The sequence below is a fragment of the Pollicipes pollicipes genome, unplaced genomic scaffold (assembly GCF_011947565.3).
Source record: "Pollicipes pollicipes isolate AB1234 unplaced genomic scaffold, Ppol_2.1 Scaffold_7231;HRSCAF=8579_pilon_pilon_pilon, whole genome shotgun sequence".
NCBI lineage: Eukaryota > Metazoa > Arthropoda > Thecostraca > Pollicipedomorpha > Pollicipedidae > Pollicipes > Pollicipes pollicipes.
In genome coordinates, this window is record NW_023597034.1 from 27,265,006 (window position 1) to 27,288,825 (window position 23,820).

The 23,820-nt window shown below is 49.1% G+C and overlaps 1 protein-coding gene across 1 annotated transcript in view; it reads right to left on the reverse strand.

Moving 5' to 3' along the window:
• Positions 1 to 3,655: 3,655 nt before the first annotated feature.
• LOC119109932 (uncharacterized) overlaps positions 3,656 to 23,820 on the reverse strand; it is a 39,203-nt gene continuing 19,038 nt past the window's right edge. Inside the window, exons 13-17 of the mRNA XM_037233678.1 lie at positions 18,045 to 18,162; positions 16,810 to 17,030; positions 4,620 to 4,726; positions 3,952 to 4,386; positions 3,656 to 3,854 (exon numbers count right to left, since the gene is read on the reverse strand). Of these exons, the coding sequence (XP_037089573.1) occupies positions 3,656 to 3,854; positions 3,952 to 4,386; positions 4,620 to 4,726; positions 16,810 to 17,030; positions 18,045 to 18,162 (1,080 nt within the window). The remainder of the gene's footprint in view (positions 3,855 to 3,951; positions 4,387 to 4,619; positions 4,727 to 16,809; positions 17,031 to 18,044; positions 18,163 to 23,820) is intronic.

Consider the following 23,820-nt stretch of genomic DNA (forward strand, 5'->3'; position numbering starts at 1 on the left):
TTGGACGAAAGCCCATGCATTGTCGGTAAGCCAGTGTTTTCGCCACAGCTTGCAGTCGCTCACAGTAAGTCGGTTTATGGAAGGAAATTGCCTCGACGGTAATTACCTGATAATCCATACAGCGGAACAATAAGCCAACGGCCGCCCCTAACCACGACATGCATAATTAATTCAAATAAATATGATTATTGTCAGTAGACGTATTACTCCCGAGGAGATTTCCTATTTTTTTTAGTTTGATTATAAGTGGGTAGAGTCGGTTTCTCTAGACTATTGCGGGCCGCAGTGGCTGGCCTTCGTGCTAAGATGATAAGCGATGCCAGGTGAACTGAGCGGCTGAGCGCGTCGCGAAGCGCTAATGCCAGCATCCACACGAGACGCAAAAAGAGGGCAGCACGTGTAGCACAAATGCAGCACACCATTCCCGTGCGCACGGGTAACCTAACAACTAAATTAAGATATTCACAAACGTCGTAATCTGACCAGGCGCCCTATTACCTCGCTGATTAGTATTTGTAGACGTATTCGAACCATCGTGCATTTCATAACATCATGCTCGAGCATGTAATTTTAAAGCCATAAATTAACTTCATTTAAATCATTGAGTAAATCACGGCACTTGTTGCTTTTAAGCGAGTTGGGCTTTGGGAATCTTGTGATTGCCATTTTGTGCCGATGAGGAATCCGTTGGGGCGGCCATGATATTGCTGAGAAGTGAGGAGCCAGCACTCCTAGCTAAGCGGGCCGGCCAGCAGGAGGAATGTCGCCAAGAGGTAAGTTAAAGCAAGGGAGTTGATTGTTCAGTGCATTAGCGAGGAACATCATTCGCATAGACAAGACAGTAGAAGTAGCCTTGTCCCCCAGATTCACTTCTGCTATTGTTTCCATAAAGGCATGTTGCCGAAATATCAACCCAACTATATATCTATTCGCCTGGTTTTTCTCCGGGGAGTAAGACTATTATTACAAGAAAGTTGAAAAATGCGACATAACAAAACAAGCGACATTACGTTAAAAGACTGGGGAGACGCACGTAATATACTGGTGGCCATTATGGGAGATGCCGCCTAAGAGAAAAAGAAGAAAAATCAAGAATCTTGTCGAGAATCTCAACTAACTCACTGGAAATCCCCCGCGTAACAACACCAGCCGTTTGTCCGGCACTCTACCTACATCGCATTCGGCTTCGGCCAAATTAGTATTTGTCACGGCGCCTACCCATGACCCCGAGTCACGTCATGTCAGTGAGTCATGCGCTAGACCAGGTCATTGGTAATGTCACGGAATTTCCATTCGAACGCTGGTGGTACTGGTTATCCTTTGGCAACGTTTGTTAAACTTTTAGTAGCGAACGGTCTGGTAATACTAGCACATTACATTTGCAAGCGATAGGCTTTTCGCTTTATTTTATTACAGGGCTTTGCTCGTGCTGCTGTGCGGAGCAAATCAACGAACCCTTATGTCTCCTTCAAATGCATGATATGCTCCCAATGGATTATTGCACCCTTACGAGCGGGTGCTTGCCGTGGTATCTAGAGTTGTGACGTCCAGAGACCAAGGAAACTCGTCTTGTTTCGCTGTCCGATCGATGGGGCCGCGCCGATGTCTTGGCCTGGGGTGGCGCTCGAGATCAGGATTTTCAATGTTTCGGCATTACATCAGAAAATGGCCATGCTGTTGCCGTGGAAGGGCATGGAGTGATTTGGAAAGGGCATGAAGTATTGGTGATAATGCGACAAACGTAAAGCCCCGTGTGACGCGCCACGAAAGTAAGACATTAAGATAATGGGGCAAAAAGGCAATGGAGGCAATAAGGCAATAAGGTGAGAAAACTGATCTATAATCTGTGTCCGTTGCCGTCACCTTAAGGTTAGGACATAAGGAGACCTGTGGTAATCAAACGCGCTTGGCGCCTATCGAATTACAGTTTCTTGAAGCCTTTCAATTTGAATTCTCTAATGCGACATATGGGAAGTAGCGGCTGTCGACATTATGATCATCATGCCGCCTCCGTGGTCTCGGGGAAAGATGCTGGACTCGTAATCCAGCGGCACGGGGTACGAGTCCCAGAGTGGGCGCATTGTTGACCCGACTGAAACGGAAAGGCCAGCTGGCAACTGGCCAACGAGGCTCAACCCAGACCCGAAGTGGCCGTGTCGCAGCATTGTGCGGCACGTAAAACCTCCGCATTCCTGTCCGGCGAAAGGGCGGGGGCAAATTAGCTGTTGAACTGGACGGCACGCTTGGGTGGTGGGTTCGGGGTACACGCAACAAGCTATGCTTAGCAGGTACTCTGAATCCGAAGTCACCCATACAAACCATTCGGGATAAATTTATAAAGAAATTAAAAAATCATCTAAGGGAGATCACATCTTTCATCGGCTCGGCAATTACCCTACACAATAACCTAATTTGCCTATTGGCAAAGCATGCCGGACAAGAGGGGGAAAAAGAGCGGAGCTGAATAGTCCGTGTTTTTTTTTGCCTTCTACTCACACAATCCTCGCGAAAAATAAATCAGCAAACCAAAAAGTTGAATGCTTTTCAATGTAGTGACCGTCTTTCCCAAACAGCTCATTAATAGTAGCAAGAAATATGTTAACGAATGCCTAGTGGAGTGAACTTTGTGAGAACTGCTTTTACGCACTTCTTTGAGAAAAAAGTTTTGTTGAGCGCGGTCTTTGAAAGGAGGTATCTCCGACTCAAGACCAGATATGGAGTTGCAAACTCACATTTCACTGGAGTGGCAATTCTGATCTATTTTGATTTAGAAGTCCAGTCGACGCAGCGCACCAAAAAATGTGTCGGAAAAATGGGTTGCGACGGTGTGCTTTGCTTTGGCTTCGTCCGAGGTAATTGAAGCATTTGTTTCCACTGGACATGAATAGTGAGTTCCTGTCAAGTTTTCGTACAATGCTTAGTTGATGGTGACTTTTTGCTTGCACCTTATACTCGCAGGGAGCTTTCACAGCCATGCGTGCAGTGAAAGCTGCGCAGCACATTGTAGTAAGAGATCACTCGCCCGCAGTTAACCAACAGGAAACTGGACTTGGCTGTCATACGAATCAGTGGCAAGCAGAACAAATCAGAACAATACACACGATTGTCATGATCAAGGCAATAAACACACGTTCAAACTGAAGGGAAGTTGTTTGACGAAAATTTCAGAGCTGCTGCAGGACCTACAGAGAACCATATCATGGAAACACGTAGAAGGAAATGCACAGCGTAGGCAAATGCACCTTGTACTTGTTATTTGTCCATCCGGACAGTATTGACCAAAAGGTGTGTGAAAAATTCACCGAGAAGAGATCATTTTCACATTTTCCCAATCCAGTCTGGGGTGTAAAGCAATATGGCCAAAATTGAGAAGCAATGATCCTTGAAACATACACATGGGCATGTAGCCCAATCCACTATGGTCATCAGGCACCATGCCATCCGTATTTTGTAAGCCAATCGCAACGCCAGGCCAATGAAACCATCCCCACTAACACTGTTCACCTAACCGCCCGGATTTCTCCACCAGTAACACCTGGACTAGACCGCCGCTCTCTTCGCTGGGGTGTGGTGGGGGGTGCCACAGGTGCAACCGATCAGGCGGTGCTGGGAGGCCTGCCCTCCTGCTGTCTCCAGGCCTACCCTCCTGCCCTACCTACGCCCTCCTGCGAGCTCCACAGCAGGAGCAGACCAAACAGTCGACGAGCTCGACGATGGTGAGCAGCGAGCCGCCGATCATGAGGCCCAAACTGCCGCCCACGTCCGAGAGGAACTGGTCGAGCGGGTACACCTCGACTTCCTCCGTCGTCTGCAGCGTGGTGTCCATGAGCAGGGTGAGCTTCGTCTGGATGTCGCTGGCCCGCCGACGGCTCCCGCCCTGCCGCAGATCCCGCGTCTCCTCGCTGCCTACACGGTACGGTGTGTCGATGGCGTACTCCCCGCCAGTCGCACTTGAGGTGGCAGGGACAGCCCCGGGTGGCGGCGGCCATCGCCGACTCGTCGAACGAGCCGAGCGTGTCCAGACCGGAGGCGTTGACGAACTGCTGGTACGTGGTGCACGGCGGCCGACCGGCGGACGCGGGGATCCACGGAATGCGGCAGGAGGGCTCCCCGATGCCAGCCTTCTTGTTGACGCACCGCTCCAGACAGACCTGTACCGACCCGATCGGCTGCTGGGTGCACCCGCTCAAGCCCGGTAGACGGTTGAATACCTTCGTCATTACCCTCACCGTGATGACGCTGTTGGCAAACAGCCTGACGGGCGCCGTCATGCCGTAGAACATCGTGTAATCGGTGAAGACGAGGCCAGGCTCGTGCAGGAACAGTGTCCAGCCGTCGTGTTCCTGCGGGCCGAAGCTGCCGTTGTCGCTGAAGACCAGGACGCACCTGGCCCGAGATAAAGGTGTCACGGACGGTCACGTTGGTGCGAAGTGTGGCGCACGCGCCCAGCAGAGGCGTGTGCACCGATTCGATGGTGCCCATCGCAGTGCAGTTGACCTTACCGATCGTGCACTCGCTCACCATGTCCTCCCATTTATAGTTCGCGGCGGTGAAGAACTCATCCAGGTTGAATTCATCCCAGCGCAGCAGTGAAAACGCCGGCGTCTCCGGGTCCAAGCCAGTCCAGCAGCGTCACTCCGGGCTGACTCATCCGCTCCACCGCCTCCTTCTTGACCTTGTTGCAGTGACACACGGTGAGGGCGGGCAGCGACACGCCGTCCAGGATCTGCCGTGAGAACCTCCAGTTGGTGCCTCCGCGCGCCAGGCGCCCCAGTTGGCTGCTGAGCTGCACGACCAGCGCGGCCAGCAGCACGGTCACCACCACCAGCCAGACCAGGCGGCGTGGCCAGCAGGCCTGACCACTCAGAACGATCGAAGCGCCGACGATGCTGAACTGGCCGGGCGGCAGACAGCCCTGCTCGTGCTCATCCTTTTCCGGCCGCGCCTGGTAGCAGCGCGGGCCCGCTTCGCCGACACAGCAGTGACTCACGGTCATGTTCCACTGGTGCTCGCGGTCATGTTTCAATGTGTCGCCCACCGGCACAGCGGTGGGCGACACGGAAGAGCGACCTTCACGGCCCATGCGGCTCCCTGACGCGACACTACGGGGCGAAGCCAATCCTTTTGCACTCCTACCCATTGTTGTGATTCCCGACGCGACAACACGGGGCGAGGGCAATCCTTTTGCACTCCTACCCGTTGGTGCCGTTCGTAACGCGAAGGGGGTTCGGTAGCACGATAGCTTTATGTGGCGCGCACTTGGGTCCCAGGAAAAACGCCAGCGGCAAGGTCAGGCCTGGCCTATGGTTCAAAGCGGGTCACTGGCGGTCCGCGTAACACGAATGCCGCCGCGCCGCAGCCGCGCGCTCTAGGTTCTGATCAGTATGGCTGGCTGCGGTGGGCTCAATATATTGCGCGCGCCACGCCACACCTGTCCCAGCTGCCCAGCAGGTTCCGGTCTCGTTGTTATGGTTACGACAGTCATGCATTGCGTTCTAGGGGGAGGAGGCGTCCTATCCGTTGCATCAGGTAGGGAAAATCAATGCACCATTCGACGACGAGCTCAGCGAGCAGGGTTGCGTGCCGATATACTAATTACGGTCTACGAGGCATGTTTTTGTAGGGCTCAAGGTTAGGGAAATGAGCTTGCAGATGTCTGACAAATATACTTTCCCGGTGCCACAACATGAAGATAAAACTGAATAATGCGCTCAGTGGCGCCGTGATGGATGAATGCCTGAAAAAACGTGAGTCATTGATGGAACCATTGCGTGATATATGCCCGTGGGCCAGTAATTTAACTATCACATTCACTGCAGTAAGGTTTAGGCTTTTTTACACACATACATCGGAAGGTACTCATAACAAATACAACATATTCTACTTGAGTTATACGGTTCCAATTCCAAGTGTCCTTCGATTAGGGGGTAGGGGGATACAAATATCGTTCTCACGCTCTGGAAACAAGAAAAAAATATGCTAACAAAAAATATTGACAAGCACTGGGGACTAAGGGGAACTATTGGGGTACCCTACTCCTGCTATCTCCAGCTGACTCGATGCTTTCTCCACGGTTACGCCGGACAAAGGTACGGTTAGCAGTACGATCCACTGATAAGCAAGCAATGATTGCTTGGCCGCGTCCAAACCTGAAGTTCTAGCGTAAAAAATCCCCGAAACGATGATATAGCCCAGCATGCACCATGCATGGACTTGAGTCTAGAAGCTGTCTGATTCATACTTGGGCCCGGAAATGCGGTCAGAAAATATCATGAAGCTGGCACTCGGGCCAGACTATGTTTTTTGGTCCAACGCCGCATCTGCCGCAAAATATTTCGTGTCTGCTAGCCAAGTATTTCGTGGTGGCACGAACTTCCTTCCAAGATGTCGGGCGGTTCATGTCGTATCAGCTGTGTTTGGGGCATGTTGTATCAGTGCTGTATTGTACCGACAGTGATGTGATTGACTGATTTACTGTTAACGGTATCAGTGACTGATGTACTGTCGATTATTGCCAAACGTGAATGCATTGGCCTTTTTCATCTAAGTTCACATTTACAGTAATGATGTGTATCATTCCCGCCCGGGCAACTGAAGCCGAGATGGCAGCAGTTGTGAAGCAAACACTGGCTGATCAAGAAAAAACAGAAATCTGTCATGTCACAACCATGATAAATTACGACATAGCAAAACAGAGCGATGCAGTTCGCATTGGTCACGCATCCAGCTTTCTTGCGATGCAGTCTACCCGCTGCGAAAGAAATACCAATGCCACTTTCTCCATCCGTCTGATACAATTTACCTCAGGATCGGGCAGGTCGTGTCAATTAAAAGGGGCTCATTCAAAAGCTATTTACCAAAAAAGAAGACGTGTCCTCCATAATTTTTCCATGATATATGCAACTAGCGATCAAAGTTGATTGCAGATGTCCAAATATCAGTTAAATCCACAGTATAGCATTATCCCTACTCTTCCTATCGGCATTTTCGCGCAGCTGGGCTGTGCATGGCTGGTAAGGCCATGGGAGACCTGACTTGGGTCGGTTTCGGTCTGGGGTCCGTTTGGTTATGGCAAAGGCTGACTACTCTGAATTTTGACTACCTAAGATGAAGCTTCCAATGCTGAATCTTGACCAAAAACTTGAAAAACACTGGTAGCTAAAATCAATCAAAGCTTACTAGCAAACGGCTGCGCGGCACTAATCATTTACATTCGAACTCGGCAAACCCCAGGCAAGACTATGGTTGGTTGGGGTTGGTTCAGGCTAATTTAAAGTGTCCTATTTATCTTATTCTATTTTTTGCTGTTGTTGGCTAGGTTTCTGGGTTCGTTGTGCCTTGCATGATTAAGTTTGCTATGTGTAGGCTTAGCTTGGGTCATCTTTTACCCCATACCATTTCTATTCCTGGCAGTCAAAAAAAACATAAGTTTGCCTTATGTGCTACCCTAAATCTGATGAACTAGTATTTAAGATTCTGAGACTGAGAGCTCGGACTCGGCATGAAATTCAGGCTCTAACAACTTGGGCTCGGGGTCGGGCATATGCGTCGTGAAAATGATGGAACCCGGAGCAGGCCTCGCAATCACACCTTGTGACAGGTGACTTCGAGACACGACACATCTGGACTCGGCTCGCACTCGGATCGCTGGACCGAAACTCATGCCTGGCAGGCAAGCCATACCACACTTTTAAAAGGTCACTTCTATGTTTTCAGATCGTTTGAGCAGTCAGAATGATTTGCAGAATTTCTTCTGAAAGGTATATCATTTTACCACACGCTGGGATATCCTTCTTGAATTACCTCGTGCGTGAGGCTTTGTATGATTATGCTGCACGAGGCTCGTAAAACCATTCCCCAGAACCGAGGCTGTTGTTTAATGTTGCCAGGAACAAAGATCGGGGAAACGCAATTAATGGCTATTAAGAGCTTTTTCGTAATTAGCGAAAAACGGAGCCGTCGGAGCAATGAAGCCAACCAAACAGCACACACGCACACGTAAACACACGAACACACACACATCCACACACACACATGCGCGCGCGCCCGCCGTTTGCATTGAGGCGAAGTAAAAACGACTTAGTAATTGGGCGTGTAGCAAAACAGGCAAGGGATAAATTGCATCGACCATTTTCTCAAGATTCGGGAAGGTCACGCACGTCAAACTTACGGGTGCGTTGTTGACCCGGCCGGCCGTGGTTCCCTTTTGGAATTAACCGCATGTTTCTAAACCAGCAGAAGGCGTGCGTTGACCAGTACATTCTCAATTTCCTCCGTTTTGTACCTCAGCATTATTTTGGTGAGCCCCTTCTCAGAATGTTCCGTCATCGAAAAGGATTGACTACCTAACTGCTGTGAATCCACTGAAGTATGCAAATTTTGCGACTCGTTTGGGGCATCTCACAAAAGTTCCACACTTCGAAACTTGCAGTCTCATTCAGCAACTTTTGGGTAAATCCGTCGGGACATGGACGAGCTTTTCGTTAAACTTCATCACTCACCTATGTAAGAGCATTCATCTGCATGCAATGCCGAACTTTTGCTCAACAGCTTTGTTATCTTCAGCAGAGCACATTCACCGCTGCATTTGGAAGTCTAGTCATTATGCGTCTTTAGAAATTGTCCATCACTAAAAGACACCATTTCGTCGCATTCATCGCAAATCACCATCAAGTAATTCCGCTCTCCATACTCTCGCGTGCAGCCTAACGTTAACTAATTGATTTTCCGCCAAAAATAGTCACTTGAAACTAAACCGTTCAAACGGTTAACAAACAGTCGCACTGAAATTATAGGCAGACGATTTTTGAAAGAATGCAGTAGGTCGTATTTTTCCATTAAGTTATTTTGCTTGAGACTGCGTGACCGCACAGTCGGTTGCTGCAAATGTGATCAGCTTGAAAAGAGCGTTGTGGACGTCCACAGATAATGTAACGTATGTTTGGTTATCCTGAGCCCCTTCCCTGGTTATATACCGGTCACGTTGAGCAGAAATCCCGTCCCCCTGGCTATCTACTGAGCAAAATGCCCCCCTCCCCTCCCCCCATCCTTCTCGCCGGTTACATCGTATTGAAGAGAATGTTCCACTATTTGAAGATATTGAAGCAGGCATCATATATGATGAAACAAGCTTACTTACAACTATTGGTACGCTTTTAAGTGGAAACGGCTGCTCCAAACAATACAATTTCTCTGATTAGTAAACATGCTCATCCTACCTTGCACAGCACTGATTGAGAGCCAACTGACCGTCGTTTTATCTGGAAATCGTGCTTGCGAACGCCACATACGAGCAACTCGACAATCACATTTTGCTTGGCCTTGATCGCCACATGGATAGTGAAATGGTAGGGATTTGAATGAGATCATTATTGCGTCTTGGATGCCCTGGTGACTTTAAAGTAATCTCCTCGAAAAAGTCTGCGCATCTTTGGCTTTTTTCGTGGCTCAGAAACTAGAGGGACTTAGGTCTTGAGAAAGGCGGGGCTGTGAACTGCACCGAATAAACTCCAAGGTAGCTATTTCAGTTCAAAACCCCACACACATGTGGAACACCCTCTTTAAGGATAACGTCCCAAAAAGGATAGGTTTGTTTGGCCCTGACTGGGCTAGAGGTGCCAAAAAAAGACGGGCATGTTGCTGGTTATTAGGGGAGCCCAACGAATCCGGCTCTCCGGTTTACAAAAAAGACTTAAACGAAGGTTGCAAACATACCTGAGAGTGACATGACGTGGTCCTCTCCCTTTCGGTTATGAATAAACCTCTTGCCCCTCCACACGTAACTCTATGTATGGACGGGTCTGATACGGCCGGGTCCGGTCAGGTCAGGTCAGATCAGGTCACCGATATATCACTGACATTTTTGACGTCTGCTCCTAGAGGATGAACGCACTGCTAGATTTGGTTGCAAAAGTTGATCAATGTCGTAATTCAAGAACATACCACATAACATTTGTTCAAACCCTATCTCGGCACCTTACTTGTGGTCAAATTTCAGACGCCAAAGACATATGAAATCGATATATAGCAGATACAAAATTGGCTTTAGCGACATATGGCTATAGCCAAAAATGGCTCAAAACAGTGTTTAAATGTTGTAGGTAGTAGTGATGACCAGCGGCTACCCATGGCTACGCCCTTCCAATTGATTTGTACAGGCGGAGTTTCTGAAGCCCGCTAAGCTGTTGTAAAATATGAAAGCCGGCAGTTTTTCAGTCGTCTGTGCTGATGAATAAATTAGCCCACCTGATCCAGGTTTTTGTCGATAAAACTCAGCACCGGACCTACACGTTCTTTAAGTCAATTTCATTGCAGCTATTTTTCACATCCATGCAAGGCCGTATTACCTGGGTAAGCAAAGTCTGGAACATCCTCACTGTCTCTGGATAGGGCTTCCTGTTACAATTTAGGCCGAATTAGCAGCAGCATCTGAACTAGAATCCTGCTGAGAAATGAAGACTGTTTAACTGATGGTTCCTGCAGGCAGACATGATGAAACGAAGTGAGCTTGTGATTTATGGGAAAGCCGTAGAATTTTGCCCTGTGATATGAACGCAGATATGTGGAAGCGATAGCCTGGTTCGGCAACCTCAGCTCCAGGGCTCTTTTATGAAGTGCATGTTTCGATTTCTAAGCACGTAGTAGGGTGAGGACTATAAGGGCGCTCCTGCCCTTTCGATGTTTTCGTGACCTTTCGATGTATCTGCGCCGTTTACAACTTCAAAGCCCTTGAATTTTTCACGTGGGTCAACCATCAGGTCTTCACCGTTCCTTTTATCTGCTGGAACGACTATTCCTGGATGCTATCAGCATACTTTGTATGATTTAGGTGATAGCATTCTTTAAGCGGCTCTGTTCTGAGTTATTTCAGTTTAGTCTCTACACTGGCTGGTGCCTTGGATGGCTTGTAAGTCAGGCTGACAGCGAAAGATGGTCGAAGGAAATCGAATTTTGTCGGAGGCAACTTGGTGCCACGGCATTCTATGTCATGTTTGTTGAAGATAAATACGTGCTGCAATTGTTTGGTCTCTCTGGTATGCCTTCTCTGGGATCCGTATGCTGCCGGGTGTGAATGACTTTGAGCATGCATTCGTGCACGCATTCGTTTATGGTTCGCTCGCTGGTCACCTGGCGGTATATTTCATAATTTGTTAACCGATTTTCGTCGGCAGTAGGGTCCTACTTTTTTATGCTTTTCACGTATTGTTACATCAGCCGCGTACGTTTTGAGCAGTATACCAGTTTTCTCGAAATCCTTCTGAATAGCTCAAAATTTATATTTCAAGTGGCCGACCCTGAGGGAGATAGCTCAGCATTATTTCGATCAAGTCGCCGACCCTCACGGTTATGAAAGTAAAACTATGAACGATTTGCTCACCGCTATGAAAGTAAAACATTTTATCTGCCTTGCCCTTTCCAGCGTGTATGTTCGGCAATGTTTGCAACACACTAATGTGTCAAAATGTCTGTGTAATATATGCCACGAAAGCTTGAAACACGTTGTTTAGACGAAAAAAAAATGCGAGCATGAAGTTATCATCCCGCGAATTCAGCGAAACTTTTTGCTATGGCTTTGATTTGCCCCATATGGCGTTCACCAGTGTTTTTTTTTTCGGTGGCGCACTTTGGCTTTGGGAACGGAGTATCACATGATTCATGTGACGCACTGGATCAAGCTTCAACTACACTGAAAAACAGGCAAGCCTATCGAGAAGTCTCAAAGCCTATCGAGGGGTCGATGTTGCCTCTACAGAGAGCCACACTTTATGAGAACTTCAGAAGGGTCTTTTCGTCTTACGACGTTTTTTTTTGCTAGGTTTTCAGCGTCGGCGCAGATAATCTCGCATGAGAATGCTTGATTATCTCCATGGCCGGCTAATTCGAACTTGGAGATAACTGAACATTCTCGAGCGAAGTAACCTACACTGATGCCGAGAACCTTACAAAAAAGTTCCCAGACCAAACAGATGCCTTGATGAGCTCTGAGCACTCTCGAGGGTCTCAACCCTTTTTCAGTCATCGTGTTGATAAACTTGCAATACATGGCCATGCAATATATTTCTGCATCGCTTCATCGAAAATCATCAGAGATTAAAACAAATACATTCAGATCAGCGCAACAACACAAACGTGGATGGTCATAACGTAGCCCAACGAAATGGCGCATCTGCATAAGGACAACAGGACGACGTATCTCAGCAGATTCACTCGTTCCACAGCAAAACGACGCGTCTCCATCGGCATACGCCGGAGACGCGTCACGGCACAATGTCGTGTCGTCGGCACGCAGCACGGCAGAACGGCGCAACCCACAGCTGGATGACACATTCCACAGCAGATCAGCGCATCCTACACCAGAGCAACGCTTTGCAGGATAGAACGACGCATCTCCTCTTACATACCCTGACGACAAAAACCAAAACTTTCAAATCAGTATTGCAAACAAACTTGTGTAGCCATACCACAGTACAACAGAACGACGCATCTCAATCAAAACGATAGAACATAATACACAGTGGAACGGCACACACTACAGCAATATGACGCACCTCTATCGACATACGCATGAGATCAGGTTTCCAAATCAGCTACATCACAAACTCGCGCCAACTATCAACCACGCTCCAGCGCCGCACTCACTGGACCTGCGTGTCACCACCACCGATCAGCAAGCTTCTTTATGTCCCCTCCTTTACGTCCCGCCTCTTGGTCGGAACCCAGTACGATCTGGGTACAACACCACAATCGCGCACCTGCAGCATTAAGCGTTGCGGGTGACGGGTGGCGGGTGGCGCTCGACCAGGCCCAGTGGCTCAGCGAAGGATGTGTATGACACCACCTGCAGCAGAACAGCCATCAATATCTCCTATGACCCCGCCACCGTCATCTCCACCACCACGGTGAAGCGGCTTCCTGCCAGGTCACTAGTCTCGACTGCCGGTTGTTGTCCCCGATAGCTTGGGACAGGACAGGTCACAGTACCGAGATGTACAGGGCAGCCGCAGGCAAGGAAAAGTCTAACAGCAAACTGTTAAAAGCAGCGCGTGAGTGATCTTTGATCCCCAGCTCCAGCTTAGACATGAGCGGTTGCGAGGGTCACATCCAGGATTGAACACCCGCCGTGGGGATCGTGGGACGGACCGTGTCAGAAGGACAAAGTGGTAGCCAAGGGCAAGACATATAATATGTGGCATATAGGTCACCACTGCCACCGAGGGCGAGGGAGAGGACGACAAGCAATGGACGCCAGGAGTACCCCTGCTTCCCCATGGCAGGCACACCAGACCTATGCATTAACCCATACTGACCACATGGGCTACGATTCACAAGCCAGTGAGCCAGCGAGAGCTAATTGGAAGAGCAAGGAGAGCACGATGAATATTTGTGCTGCGATAACAATAAACATCTATCTCATTTTAGAGAGGGGCAAATCACTTATCCATATTAGCACAGTGCAAAATGACTACAGAGCTTTGCACGGTACTGTCGTTGAGTACTAATTATGGTGTTTACAGGTACAATGCATCAATATTATGGTATTCACACATTAAAGTGATCGCTAATCAGGAGCGGGTGAAGGATTTTGATCAAGGGAGGGGCTGCGCTTCACTGTTGCGTTTCCTGGAACTTAACGCTCCCCCAACCTCACAAACAGAGCCCTGGATCCCGACCGCTTCATTTTCAGATTTTTGTCCCTTAAGCAGGAAGTTTCCTCCGCGCATCGTGGAGGGATAGACATAGTTGGTAAGTATGTTTATGGTACCTCGTTTATTTTTCCAGAGGCTGATGGGCTCCTACCATCCTGAGCTAAGCACCTTGGAGAAGATTAGGAAAACGAGTTAATTAGGATAATAACGACCAACGAAGACAGGTATCAGTAACACGACTCGGATAACTATACATCGTTAACCTTCGTATGACGAAACCAGCACAGCTGCATTTTTAAGTTTGCTTGTACTTTACTGTACATTACTAAGTTTGCTTATAACGAATCGTTAAAAACGAAGGCAGCAACTTGTACATGAATTCGAAGTCGTACTGGCTTGAGTGACATCGCATGGCGTGAATACCAAGTGCTTGGGGATTGTAGCCGAAAACAGTGAAGCCATTGATTCTCGTATAATTTTTTCCCCAATGCACTTTCTGATCGTAAAACATAAGGAAACTACCTGGAATGCGTGGAATATATTGTGTTGATTACATGGAAATCCACCAAACTTGTACCGTGTCTTTGAATGGCTATGAAGCACAAAAATGCAAAAATTCGAACTTAGAAATGTGATTTCATCAATGCATAAGGAACATGAGCAGGACCTGAAAAACGTCCGGCCCAACTCGGGTTCCCCAGCAGTTGCCATTCCGCCGATGCGGGGACCGCGCACCCTGGTCGATCCGGAGACCGTCAGAGGGATGCATCATGCGCTGCACGGGTCCCTACCTGGTGCGACAGGTCCTCAGACAGGGCCGCTTGGCACAGGATTGACGCAGCGGCCCTCACTGATGCAAACGGCCCATTACTGGCGTAGGAAGTCCAATACTTGGCAACCGCGGCACCAATTCGGCTTATCGTCTCTTGGACGTCTGTCAATCTAGCAGCAGATTGATATCCAATTGCCAGCTGGATATTGCGGGGCGTCTCGATTGCCCACTAGATTTGGTGTGCACGGCCTTCTCAGCACGCTAATTCTGAAAACCGTTGTCTTTGGAGTAGGATTTTGCGTAACTTTCGAGTTATACGACGTGCAACACGTCAATGTGATGTTGCGGGGCGTCTCGATTGTCTGCAAATTTGGTCTGCGGGGCCTTCTCAACACGCTGATTCCGAAAATCACTGCCTTTGGGGTGGAATTTGGCGTAATTTCGAGTTATACGCTGCGTAAAATCCCAGTGTGATGTTGCGGGGCGTCTCGATTGCCTCCAAATTTGGTGTGTGCAGGGCCTTCTCAACACGCTGATTCCGAAAATCACTGCCTTTGGCGTGGAATTTTGCGTGATTTTCGAGTTATACGCTGCGTAAAATCTCAATGTGATATTGCGGGGCGTCTCAATCGCCTCCAAATTTTGTATGCAAGGCCTTTGGAGTTAAAAGGCGTAGAATGTGGCAGGCTTTAGATTGCTGCCCTAATGGCAGTGAAACCTGCAAGATATTAATGCTGCCTAAGTACGCGATTCTCCTTAGTTGCCCACGAGCATGCTGCTTTCCGTTCAAAAATTTGTTAAGGGATGAGGGAGTGCAATACCGTGGGTTGGAGGAAGGTGTAGTTATGGGTTGCAATGAGCAACGGTATTTCATGCATGGAATTTTACCTGGCAATCTGATTTTTGGACACTGTTGGACGGAGAGCTGATTGGTCCTCGTGGTTTCGATTGGACTTTGGACAATCGTTCCCGTAAAAACGTCTGGTCAGGAAACATCATCCCACCATTACACAAATGGAAAGTGACCATTCTCGCTGCCGCTGCTTTTGATGCTTATGACAGTACTAAAGTGCACCCGTAGGTCCGTGAAAAGCCGACTACTTTGGGACTTCAATCAAGTTTAAGTTTTATTTTCTGCAATTTGTACACATGCGAGGTGTATTTTACGTTACAAACAACACCCTACAAGAGTTTGACTGAATTACATTTTCGGCATATGGAAATAAACTTACGACACAATGCTTGAATATGAGCTAGGCACATCGGACCTCACAATAAATCAATTCTAAAACACCACTCTCAAGGCCACCATCACCTGCTTTTCTCGCACTTATGATTCCTGACATTCTTGGGGTCACCACACGCCGCGCTCCTGTGAACATTTGATGCAACGCAGCACAATGACCTTGCCACACATCTTCACCGCTATCCAGCCAGTCATCTCGCATGACGGCCATCACAGGAGTTCGAACACGCGACAGGCAATGCCAGTAAAAACGTCGCTTCACGGAGGAAGAGAGTCATCAACGATATATTGCCGCGGCCCCAGTTCGTTTCCATCCCCTGCCTGATCCACCGCGTGAAGCAGTGCGGGATGCGGGCAACAAAATCCATCAGTGACGCGTGGGGACGAGGCTGGTTGCCGTCAGCGCTTGGGTAAGGACGGGGTCGGTGGCAATCAGCGCCCGGCGCCGCACGTCGTGTGCCGTCCCATGCTTCGGCATGCAGTCGGCTATCAGCTGCTTGGGCCGCCTGACCACCGGTGTGTCGCCACCGCAGTCCGGCCGGCTCGCGTAGTGCGGTGTCTCCACCACGGTCAGCAGCAGCGGGCTGATGTGGCCGGCCAGCCAACAACATGGGCATGGCGTGCACAACTAGCATGCGCAGCTCCACCAGCGTCACCAGCGTCCTTGGGAGATGAGACAGGCGGTGACATCACACAAATCTTCAGGCTCCAGCGGTGAGGCACGATTGGTTTGGTCACAAGCGACATCTTGTCAGTTTTTGGTTAGGACAAACAATGACAGTGACTACGTCGGGCTATTACTCCACCACCTTAAAGGTCAGAAACGAAACAAAGCTGAGAAGGATGTCACTGGGCGATACCACCACGCCAATGCTATCACATACCACACGGTTCTCACTTACATCTCGCGAACTGACCTTCTCCAGTGAACTGATACGGACAGGCCCAAAGGGGAATTCCAGGGCACATATTCCAAAACGCATTGAAGCCTGGCTTCCCCAACACGTATCTACCAACTATGCATATGGCTATCCCGTCCAGTGAATCTAATATCAAATTATCCGTGAGTAAGTTCGTCTACATTCAAAACTGGATCCACGAGGAACAAGCGCGTTTTCACCCTGAAAAGAGAAGGCATAGATCACCTCGCCTGACCCCGTGTTGTTTCGCGGCCTCTTGAAGATGTTGGCCCCCGACCCGTCGTTGTCAGCTGCCGCCGTGGCCAGGAGCTGGTCGAAAGGCACCAGCTTGACCATCAGCAAGCGCGTCAGCAGAATCAAGTGAACCAGCATCACCATGGGGATCGGCTTGGCAGACGCCTGCTCCCCAGACACGGCCGATGGCAAGCCTGGAATCGGGCTGACAGCTGTGAACACGACAGTGCCCCCGTCAGACCAGCGATCGGCGCAGGCGTCGCGACGAGACAGGCTTCAACGACATCGAGTTTTACAAAACATCGCCTGCTACAATACATAACTTATCAGCAAGCCAGGCCACCAAAACATGAAATATTATCATTTTATGCCATTTGCATTACGCCATAACATGAGCTGAAGATATTGTCACTGCGCAAACATCACCAAGTGGTACGCACATCGCGTTGAACGCATCTAAATTGAGACCAAGGCTTAGCAGAATTCTGCAGCCTGGACTACCACATACAACAGCGTAGAGAAAGATCCCGAATTAATTCAGCAAGTAACCACAACCACTTATATGTCACTCATGAGCAGTATCTTAACCAGATAGAATCATTTTAAATATTCGGCAGCCAGTTGATAGCAGCCACAGCGTGTTTGGGATGGTTCCAGTTGTCATCACAGATACTTTACAGCCTGTTCTCAGCGGCAGCACGGCAAAATGATCAAAGCGTTCACAGTGGCTATGCACGCGTTCTAAAGGCCGCTTGACCCTCGAAGTCGCACGAATCGACGGCTCAACCAGTGTTCTAATATTCGGTCACTTGGATGGCATGTATGTGGATATGTTTCATGTTATTACACCCGGCTTGTGGCTCACTGCCGACTGCCCGTCCACTTTGTTCAAAATCAGCCAATCAGCATCGGACTGTGCGGCTGTGAAACCAGTATCTATGCACCTCAGGCTTGACAAATGCACTAAGTAGGTCAGGTGCCTGGGTCGGGTCAAAGGGCAACGGATTGGCGCAAACCAATTGCGTGCGGGGCCGTCGCCGGATAGCCAGGATTCTGGTAGGATTAATTCATATTTAAATCCCGCACAGCCCGCTGAATGCATTTTGGAACGCTGGCTGAACCACATCCACAAGTGAGACCCACCATCGCGACACACTCTGAGCGAGCACCGTCCGATCCAATCCTTCCGTGATCCCATGCCGGTCCGCATCCCTCGGCGAGCTCACCAGTCTCGGGCGCCGCCCTGAAGACAACCTCTGCGAGAAGCACCATGACCACGCCGTTGGACTTCATTTTGGCTGGCTGGCTGTGGCAGGCGGCGGCCAGTGTGGCACCGTGACGCGCCTGGAATGGCACCGGCGTTAGCAGCACGGACCACCTAGCTGATGCCGAACGCCGGCCACAGAGTGTCCGATTTTAGCTCCAGCAGCGACACTAGGTACGCTTACACATGCCGACGGCCATGGGGATGGATCAGACAGAACATTCTGGGGCAGCCAGGGACACTGGTCAGAGCGTCCTTGCTGGGGCAGCCAAAGACGCAAATAAAAAGCACAAGTTCCAAAGCTACCAGCAGCGATGGCACGGGCCCGAAGGCACAGGTACTGCGGAAGCAAATATACATCAATGTGCAAAAAAGACGACAAACGGCAAACAGGATGCTGTTAACTGAGAAGAGGTGAACAGAGTAGCCTAGTCGATTCGATTTGGGAGCCAATGGAGGACTGTTCGTAACTATGCAAACTCAAATTCTCTCCGACCTTACTCCGAGACAAATATTGGGCTAAGTAGTGACCCCCATGTAGGTATATGCACCTCATCCTACCCATCCACTTACCAATTTAAGGCCATGTATTCGTGCGTACGTAACAGTGTGCTGAAAGTTGAAAACTCCATGTAAGTCCGCAAAAAAGAGAAGATCAGCATGTGCAGCATCCATTTCAGCAGTTCCAGGTACGCAAGAAACGACGAGGGCCGTACCGCAGTTTTCAGTGAAAGCGTTGGAGTCGTGTCCCGCTGGTGAAATTTTGGGTGCGCCTATGCACAAGTGTCACATTTCTAGCGGCCGTCAAGCCGGTGTCACCCTGCGGAACGGCACCGCGGCCGTCAAGCCGGTGTCACCCTGCGCGGAACGGCACCGCAGGACGGCTTGTGGGAGCCGTTTTTTCCTGAGCGGCGAAGCACGGCACCACTGGAGTTCGTGTACCTGTCCCCGGCGACGGCCACGTTGACTGTCGGCTACACCGGGCCTGCACACCAAATTTGGAGGCAATCGAGACGCCCCGCAATATCACATTGGGATGTTGCGCAGCGTATAACTCGAAAATTACGCAAATTCCACCCAAAGGCAGTGATTTTCGGAATCGGCGTGTTGAGAAGGCCCTGCACACCAAATTTGAAGGCAATCGAGAACGCCCCGCAATATCACATTGGGATCGTACGCAGCGTATAACTCGAAATTACGCAAAATTCCCCCCCCCATAAGGCTGTGCTTTTCGGAATCAGCGTGTTGAGAAGGCCCTGCACACCAAATTTGGAGGCACAATCGAGACGCCCCCGCAGTATCACATTGGGATGTTTACGCAGCGCATAACTCGAAAATTACGCCGAATTCCCACCCCAAAGGCAGTGATTTTCGGAATCAGCGTGTTGAGAAGGCCGTGCAACACCCAATTTGAAGGAAATCGAGGGCGCCCCGCAATATCCAACTGGCAATTGGATATCAATCTGCTGCTAGATTGACAGACGTGTCTCTTGGTTGAAGCAGAGCAGTGAGGCCCTCGTTCGGTACTGTGACCTCTGAATGACACAGGCACTTCCATTATAATCGATGTGAAAGTGAAACCTTGCATAGTTATTTCTCATGTGTCTTCATTGTGAAACAGCCCCGAACCAACAGCCAGAGGCCTTTTGACATTGGGGGTCCCTGTGTTGTTACGTTTTTTTTAACCAAATTTGGTGTGCAGGGCCTTCTCATCACGCTGCTGTTCCTGCTGAGGTAAATGTGCCCCTGATCGACTTTGGGCCCGTTGTCGACACAGGGTCCCCTGTTATGCACTGTGGTCCACTGACCAGCGTAGATGGCCATTCACCCTTTCATGGGGACCGACCGATGCAAGAGGCCTCCCTGATCGACATTGCAGGTCCGCCCTTGCCCCTGCTTGGGAAAGGGCCTCCTGGGGCCTGACCGGCATGGCATCGACTGTTCGATATTGGTGGTCTCAGTCAGCTGATATAAGACCCTCACTGCCTCGGGGCCCCGCGAGCGGTGTGCAGCGGGCCCTTCTTGCTGATATTTTAGGGGTCAGGGCTGGGCTACCTTGAATATGACCTCTGGTCTGCCCATCTGACCGTTCCGACCGAGCTCTTCGTTGTGGGCTCCGTGGGCGTTGGTATAATGTTTTCTGCCAAAAAATAAAAGACTGGAGCATTTATGGTGCCCTGGAATTCTTCGTCTCTTGAAAAAGTTTTGCTGCCCTTTGTGGCGCCCTCTGGAGTTGGGTGCCTCTTGCAAATCAAGATTATCATGTCCCAAAAGGAAAGCTTTTGGTGTGCACCAAGGGGGGCTATAAATTGTGGTGCCCCTGTACTTCGTGCAGCCTGAAATCAAGACTTCGCGGCGCCTTTGAATGGCCGCTTGAATTTGGTGTCTTTAGAGATCAAATCTTATAGTCCCTTAAATGCAATGTTTTGGTGGCTTTTTCGCTGAATGGAAGTTCAAAGTCAATGGAAAGACACGGGCATAATGGTGTCCCTTGGAATATGTTGCCTGTTGAAGAATGAAATTCTTGCGGTCCGTTTGGTGCTGGCCTGAAATCAGGCGACTCTGGATAATGAAGTTGATGATGCCTCGAAACGAAGGTTTTTGGGTCCCTCCACTAATCAGAAAAATCCAGCATTTTGTCAGGGTAAACGGTAAAAGCAACTATGGTGCTCGTGGATTTCAGTCTTCTTAAAAATAAGCGTTTAAAAATAAGGGCCCTTTAAATGGTTTGCTTTGATTTTGGTGCACTCATGAAATATAGAGTTGTGATACTCAGAGATATTTCATTCAGAAATAAAAAGGAAAAGAAAGCTTTGGTGCCCCCCTCTCCCAACCAGCCGATCCGGGAATTCGTGTTGGTGGGAAACGGATCATTATTGTGACGCTGGACTCTGGTGCGTATTGGTAATAAAGGTTTAGGGCCTTTGTGGTACCATCTGGACGGGAGTACACTTGAGAAAATAAATGTGATAGTGCCTCGAAATGAAGATCTTAAATCTCGGTCACCTCTGATTTTAGTGTTCTCTCAAGGCAGCAAAACCTCGTTGGGCCCCAAGGGGAAGGGGCGTGACTCCATGCCCCTCTCTCATGCAAATAATCCTATGACTGCCCTTGAGCAGGACATTTGATGACGCAAAATAAAAATTTATACAGGGAGATGACAAAATTGAACTGACCAAGAAAATAACAAAACATTCACCGTTCAGCTGGGGTCCCCGTGGTAGTACTTCTCAGTTTTGGCGACAGCCCCAGTTCTGGTCCGTGTCCGCTGTCGCTGATCTTCGAGCCGTAAACTCCGCAGAAATCTTGAGCATGAAACAAAAGCGTAAGCTTTCAACACCATGGCCAAGGAGCTACTTACAACAGGAATTACAGAAACGGTGTGGGAACAAAGTAAGACCGAACACAGGATTTGACAGCCCGCCTGTAAGACAGCGTGTTCGCAAAGCACGAAACTCTTAACTCGTAGCCTTATGTAAATGACGACTATTTATACTTGGCCTGCACCCCTGTTTGCTGTAATGTTAAATATCGTGAGTTTGTGCTGAAAAATATACATGAAATACGAAACATGAGCTAGGTCACAAATTCAATATACTCGTGGTCCTTTCCTAACAGGGACACAGCCAGGGGCCTCTGTTTCAAGCACATATTTTCATTTTCCACTTCAAATGACAGAAGGCTCCCGAAAAGTGAAAAAATCGGCGGAATACGTACCCATCGAGCCCCGGGCTCCTGACAAAATCAAGACAGCCCTCTTCGTTTTTTTTTGTCCACCAGTTCAATTGCGGAGACCTACCCAACATCCCCAGATCCAGCCCTGCCTGGGCAAACAAGCTGTCTCCCTCACTTGAGTTGCAATCGATGCATCTCCGGGTATCCCCTCGTCCGATTTTACAATTCTTGCAAACTGGATCAACCATATCAGCTGACCTCCATCCGATTTTTGAGCGACACCCCGGCCATCAGCCAGCCAGCGCAGTGCGTCACACTTGCAAAACTTTAATTTAAGTGTACATCATAGCTTAAGCACGGGGAATGTTGACTTGCCATTAAATGCCTCCGACGCCTCAACCTCCCGAAATCGGCGGCCGCAAGCAGTACGCGTTGGTGGAAATGCAGTGTTCGAGAATGGTTAAGTGCAAATTAAGAAAAAACGTGGTCACAAAAGCTCAATTCACGCTGATTTTATTATGCAAAACTACCTTGATGTGTAGTATTTAACGTGAATAACGTTGTGGTGTGACAACTGCAAGGTGCATGAAAACAGCATTGTTCTTATCATCAGTTTTTGAAGGAAACATAGTTATTTTGTAGTCTGCTTCAAGAACACCATGTAATGCTTGGTATTGCTTTTTAAAAACGTCGCAATGATAGCTTCATATCGAAAACTACTTTTCCTAAAATTCTCAAAACATCGCATGAGGTTCAACAAAACTAAATTGTGAGCTGCATGTCATTTTGCTTATGTTCAGTCTAAATGAATCATTGCTACTGCATTACAGCGTCACCTTTTAATTACAAACATATCGTCAAGTGCACACATTTTTGTGTAGATGCCGCTGGCGGCTGTACACTGAGCATTTTGTGCAGATCGTGAATAGTCTCGAAAGTATTCACAGCGGCTCGCCGAGAAGTTTTTAAAATTAGCAGTCGCAAAGTCTCCGCAACAGGCCCTCCGCATGGTCTCCTAAAGTGACAAACTGGTCTCAGATGAGACCATGTAGCCAGAGGTCTCATCGTGCAGGCCGTGCAGCATACGGTCAAGAGAACTCACGGTGTAAGGTCTCAAAACCAGTTTCAGTGCAATGCGCTTTTTGGTAACAGTCCCTTGCCCGCTGGGCCAATCACAGACATTCTTTTACTCGCACCAGTAGAGATGCGCGCGGTGTTTGCCATGACGATGGTGTTCGCGACTGCATGGAAGAAGCGTTGTACGTTTCAAAACTTTCATATCGTAATTTGGACTAAAAAGTAATACAAATCGATATCCTTTTTATGTCCTGACAGTGCTGCGGCAGTGACACTACCCAGTGCTTGCATTTGACGTAACTAGTCCTGAGGTTTCACTGGAGTTTCGGTTTGCAATGCGCCCCATGGGTGGGACTCTCCCTTTAAGTTCCTTGTTCAATTAGTTTTTGTTATTTATGATCGGCAGGTACGTCATGGCCGAGTGGTTGGCGCGCCGGACTCCCATGCGAGGGCCCTGGGTTCGGATCTAGTCTGTCCCATGGCCCGTGGGTGGCAATATGGCCAATGCAGGCGCTGTCGCTCCATAAGAGGGCATGGCAACGTGCGTTGCGCCTTTTTTAAGCTACCTTTCCTCAGCAAGTGCACAAACTCCACCTCATGCACGCGAGTGCTCTCATCGCTCCGCTCTGACTGCGGCGGGGCCTTTGATGCTGGTAAAAGGCACGCCGACGCCGACAGATGAGATTACCTTCAGTGCAACATCAGACTTCCTTATGGGTTGTGGCCATCATTGCCAAATCACTAGTGCTACGACTGACCTGAAACTGCGAGGCTTGTTGAATGTTTACCGGTGTAACATGGTCCCTCTCTTTCCTGCTTTTTCATTTAAGCTCGGCGCATGCTTACGGTGCTATCAATGAGTGTGCACTTCTTCCAATGCGATGTGTTTGACGCACTAGCACAAATCGCTCAGACACTTAGCGTTATACCACAGGGCGTCGAAAAGAAATACAGTAAGTCAATTGGTGCCTCCTTACATCGTAGTC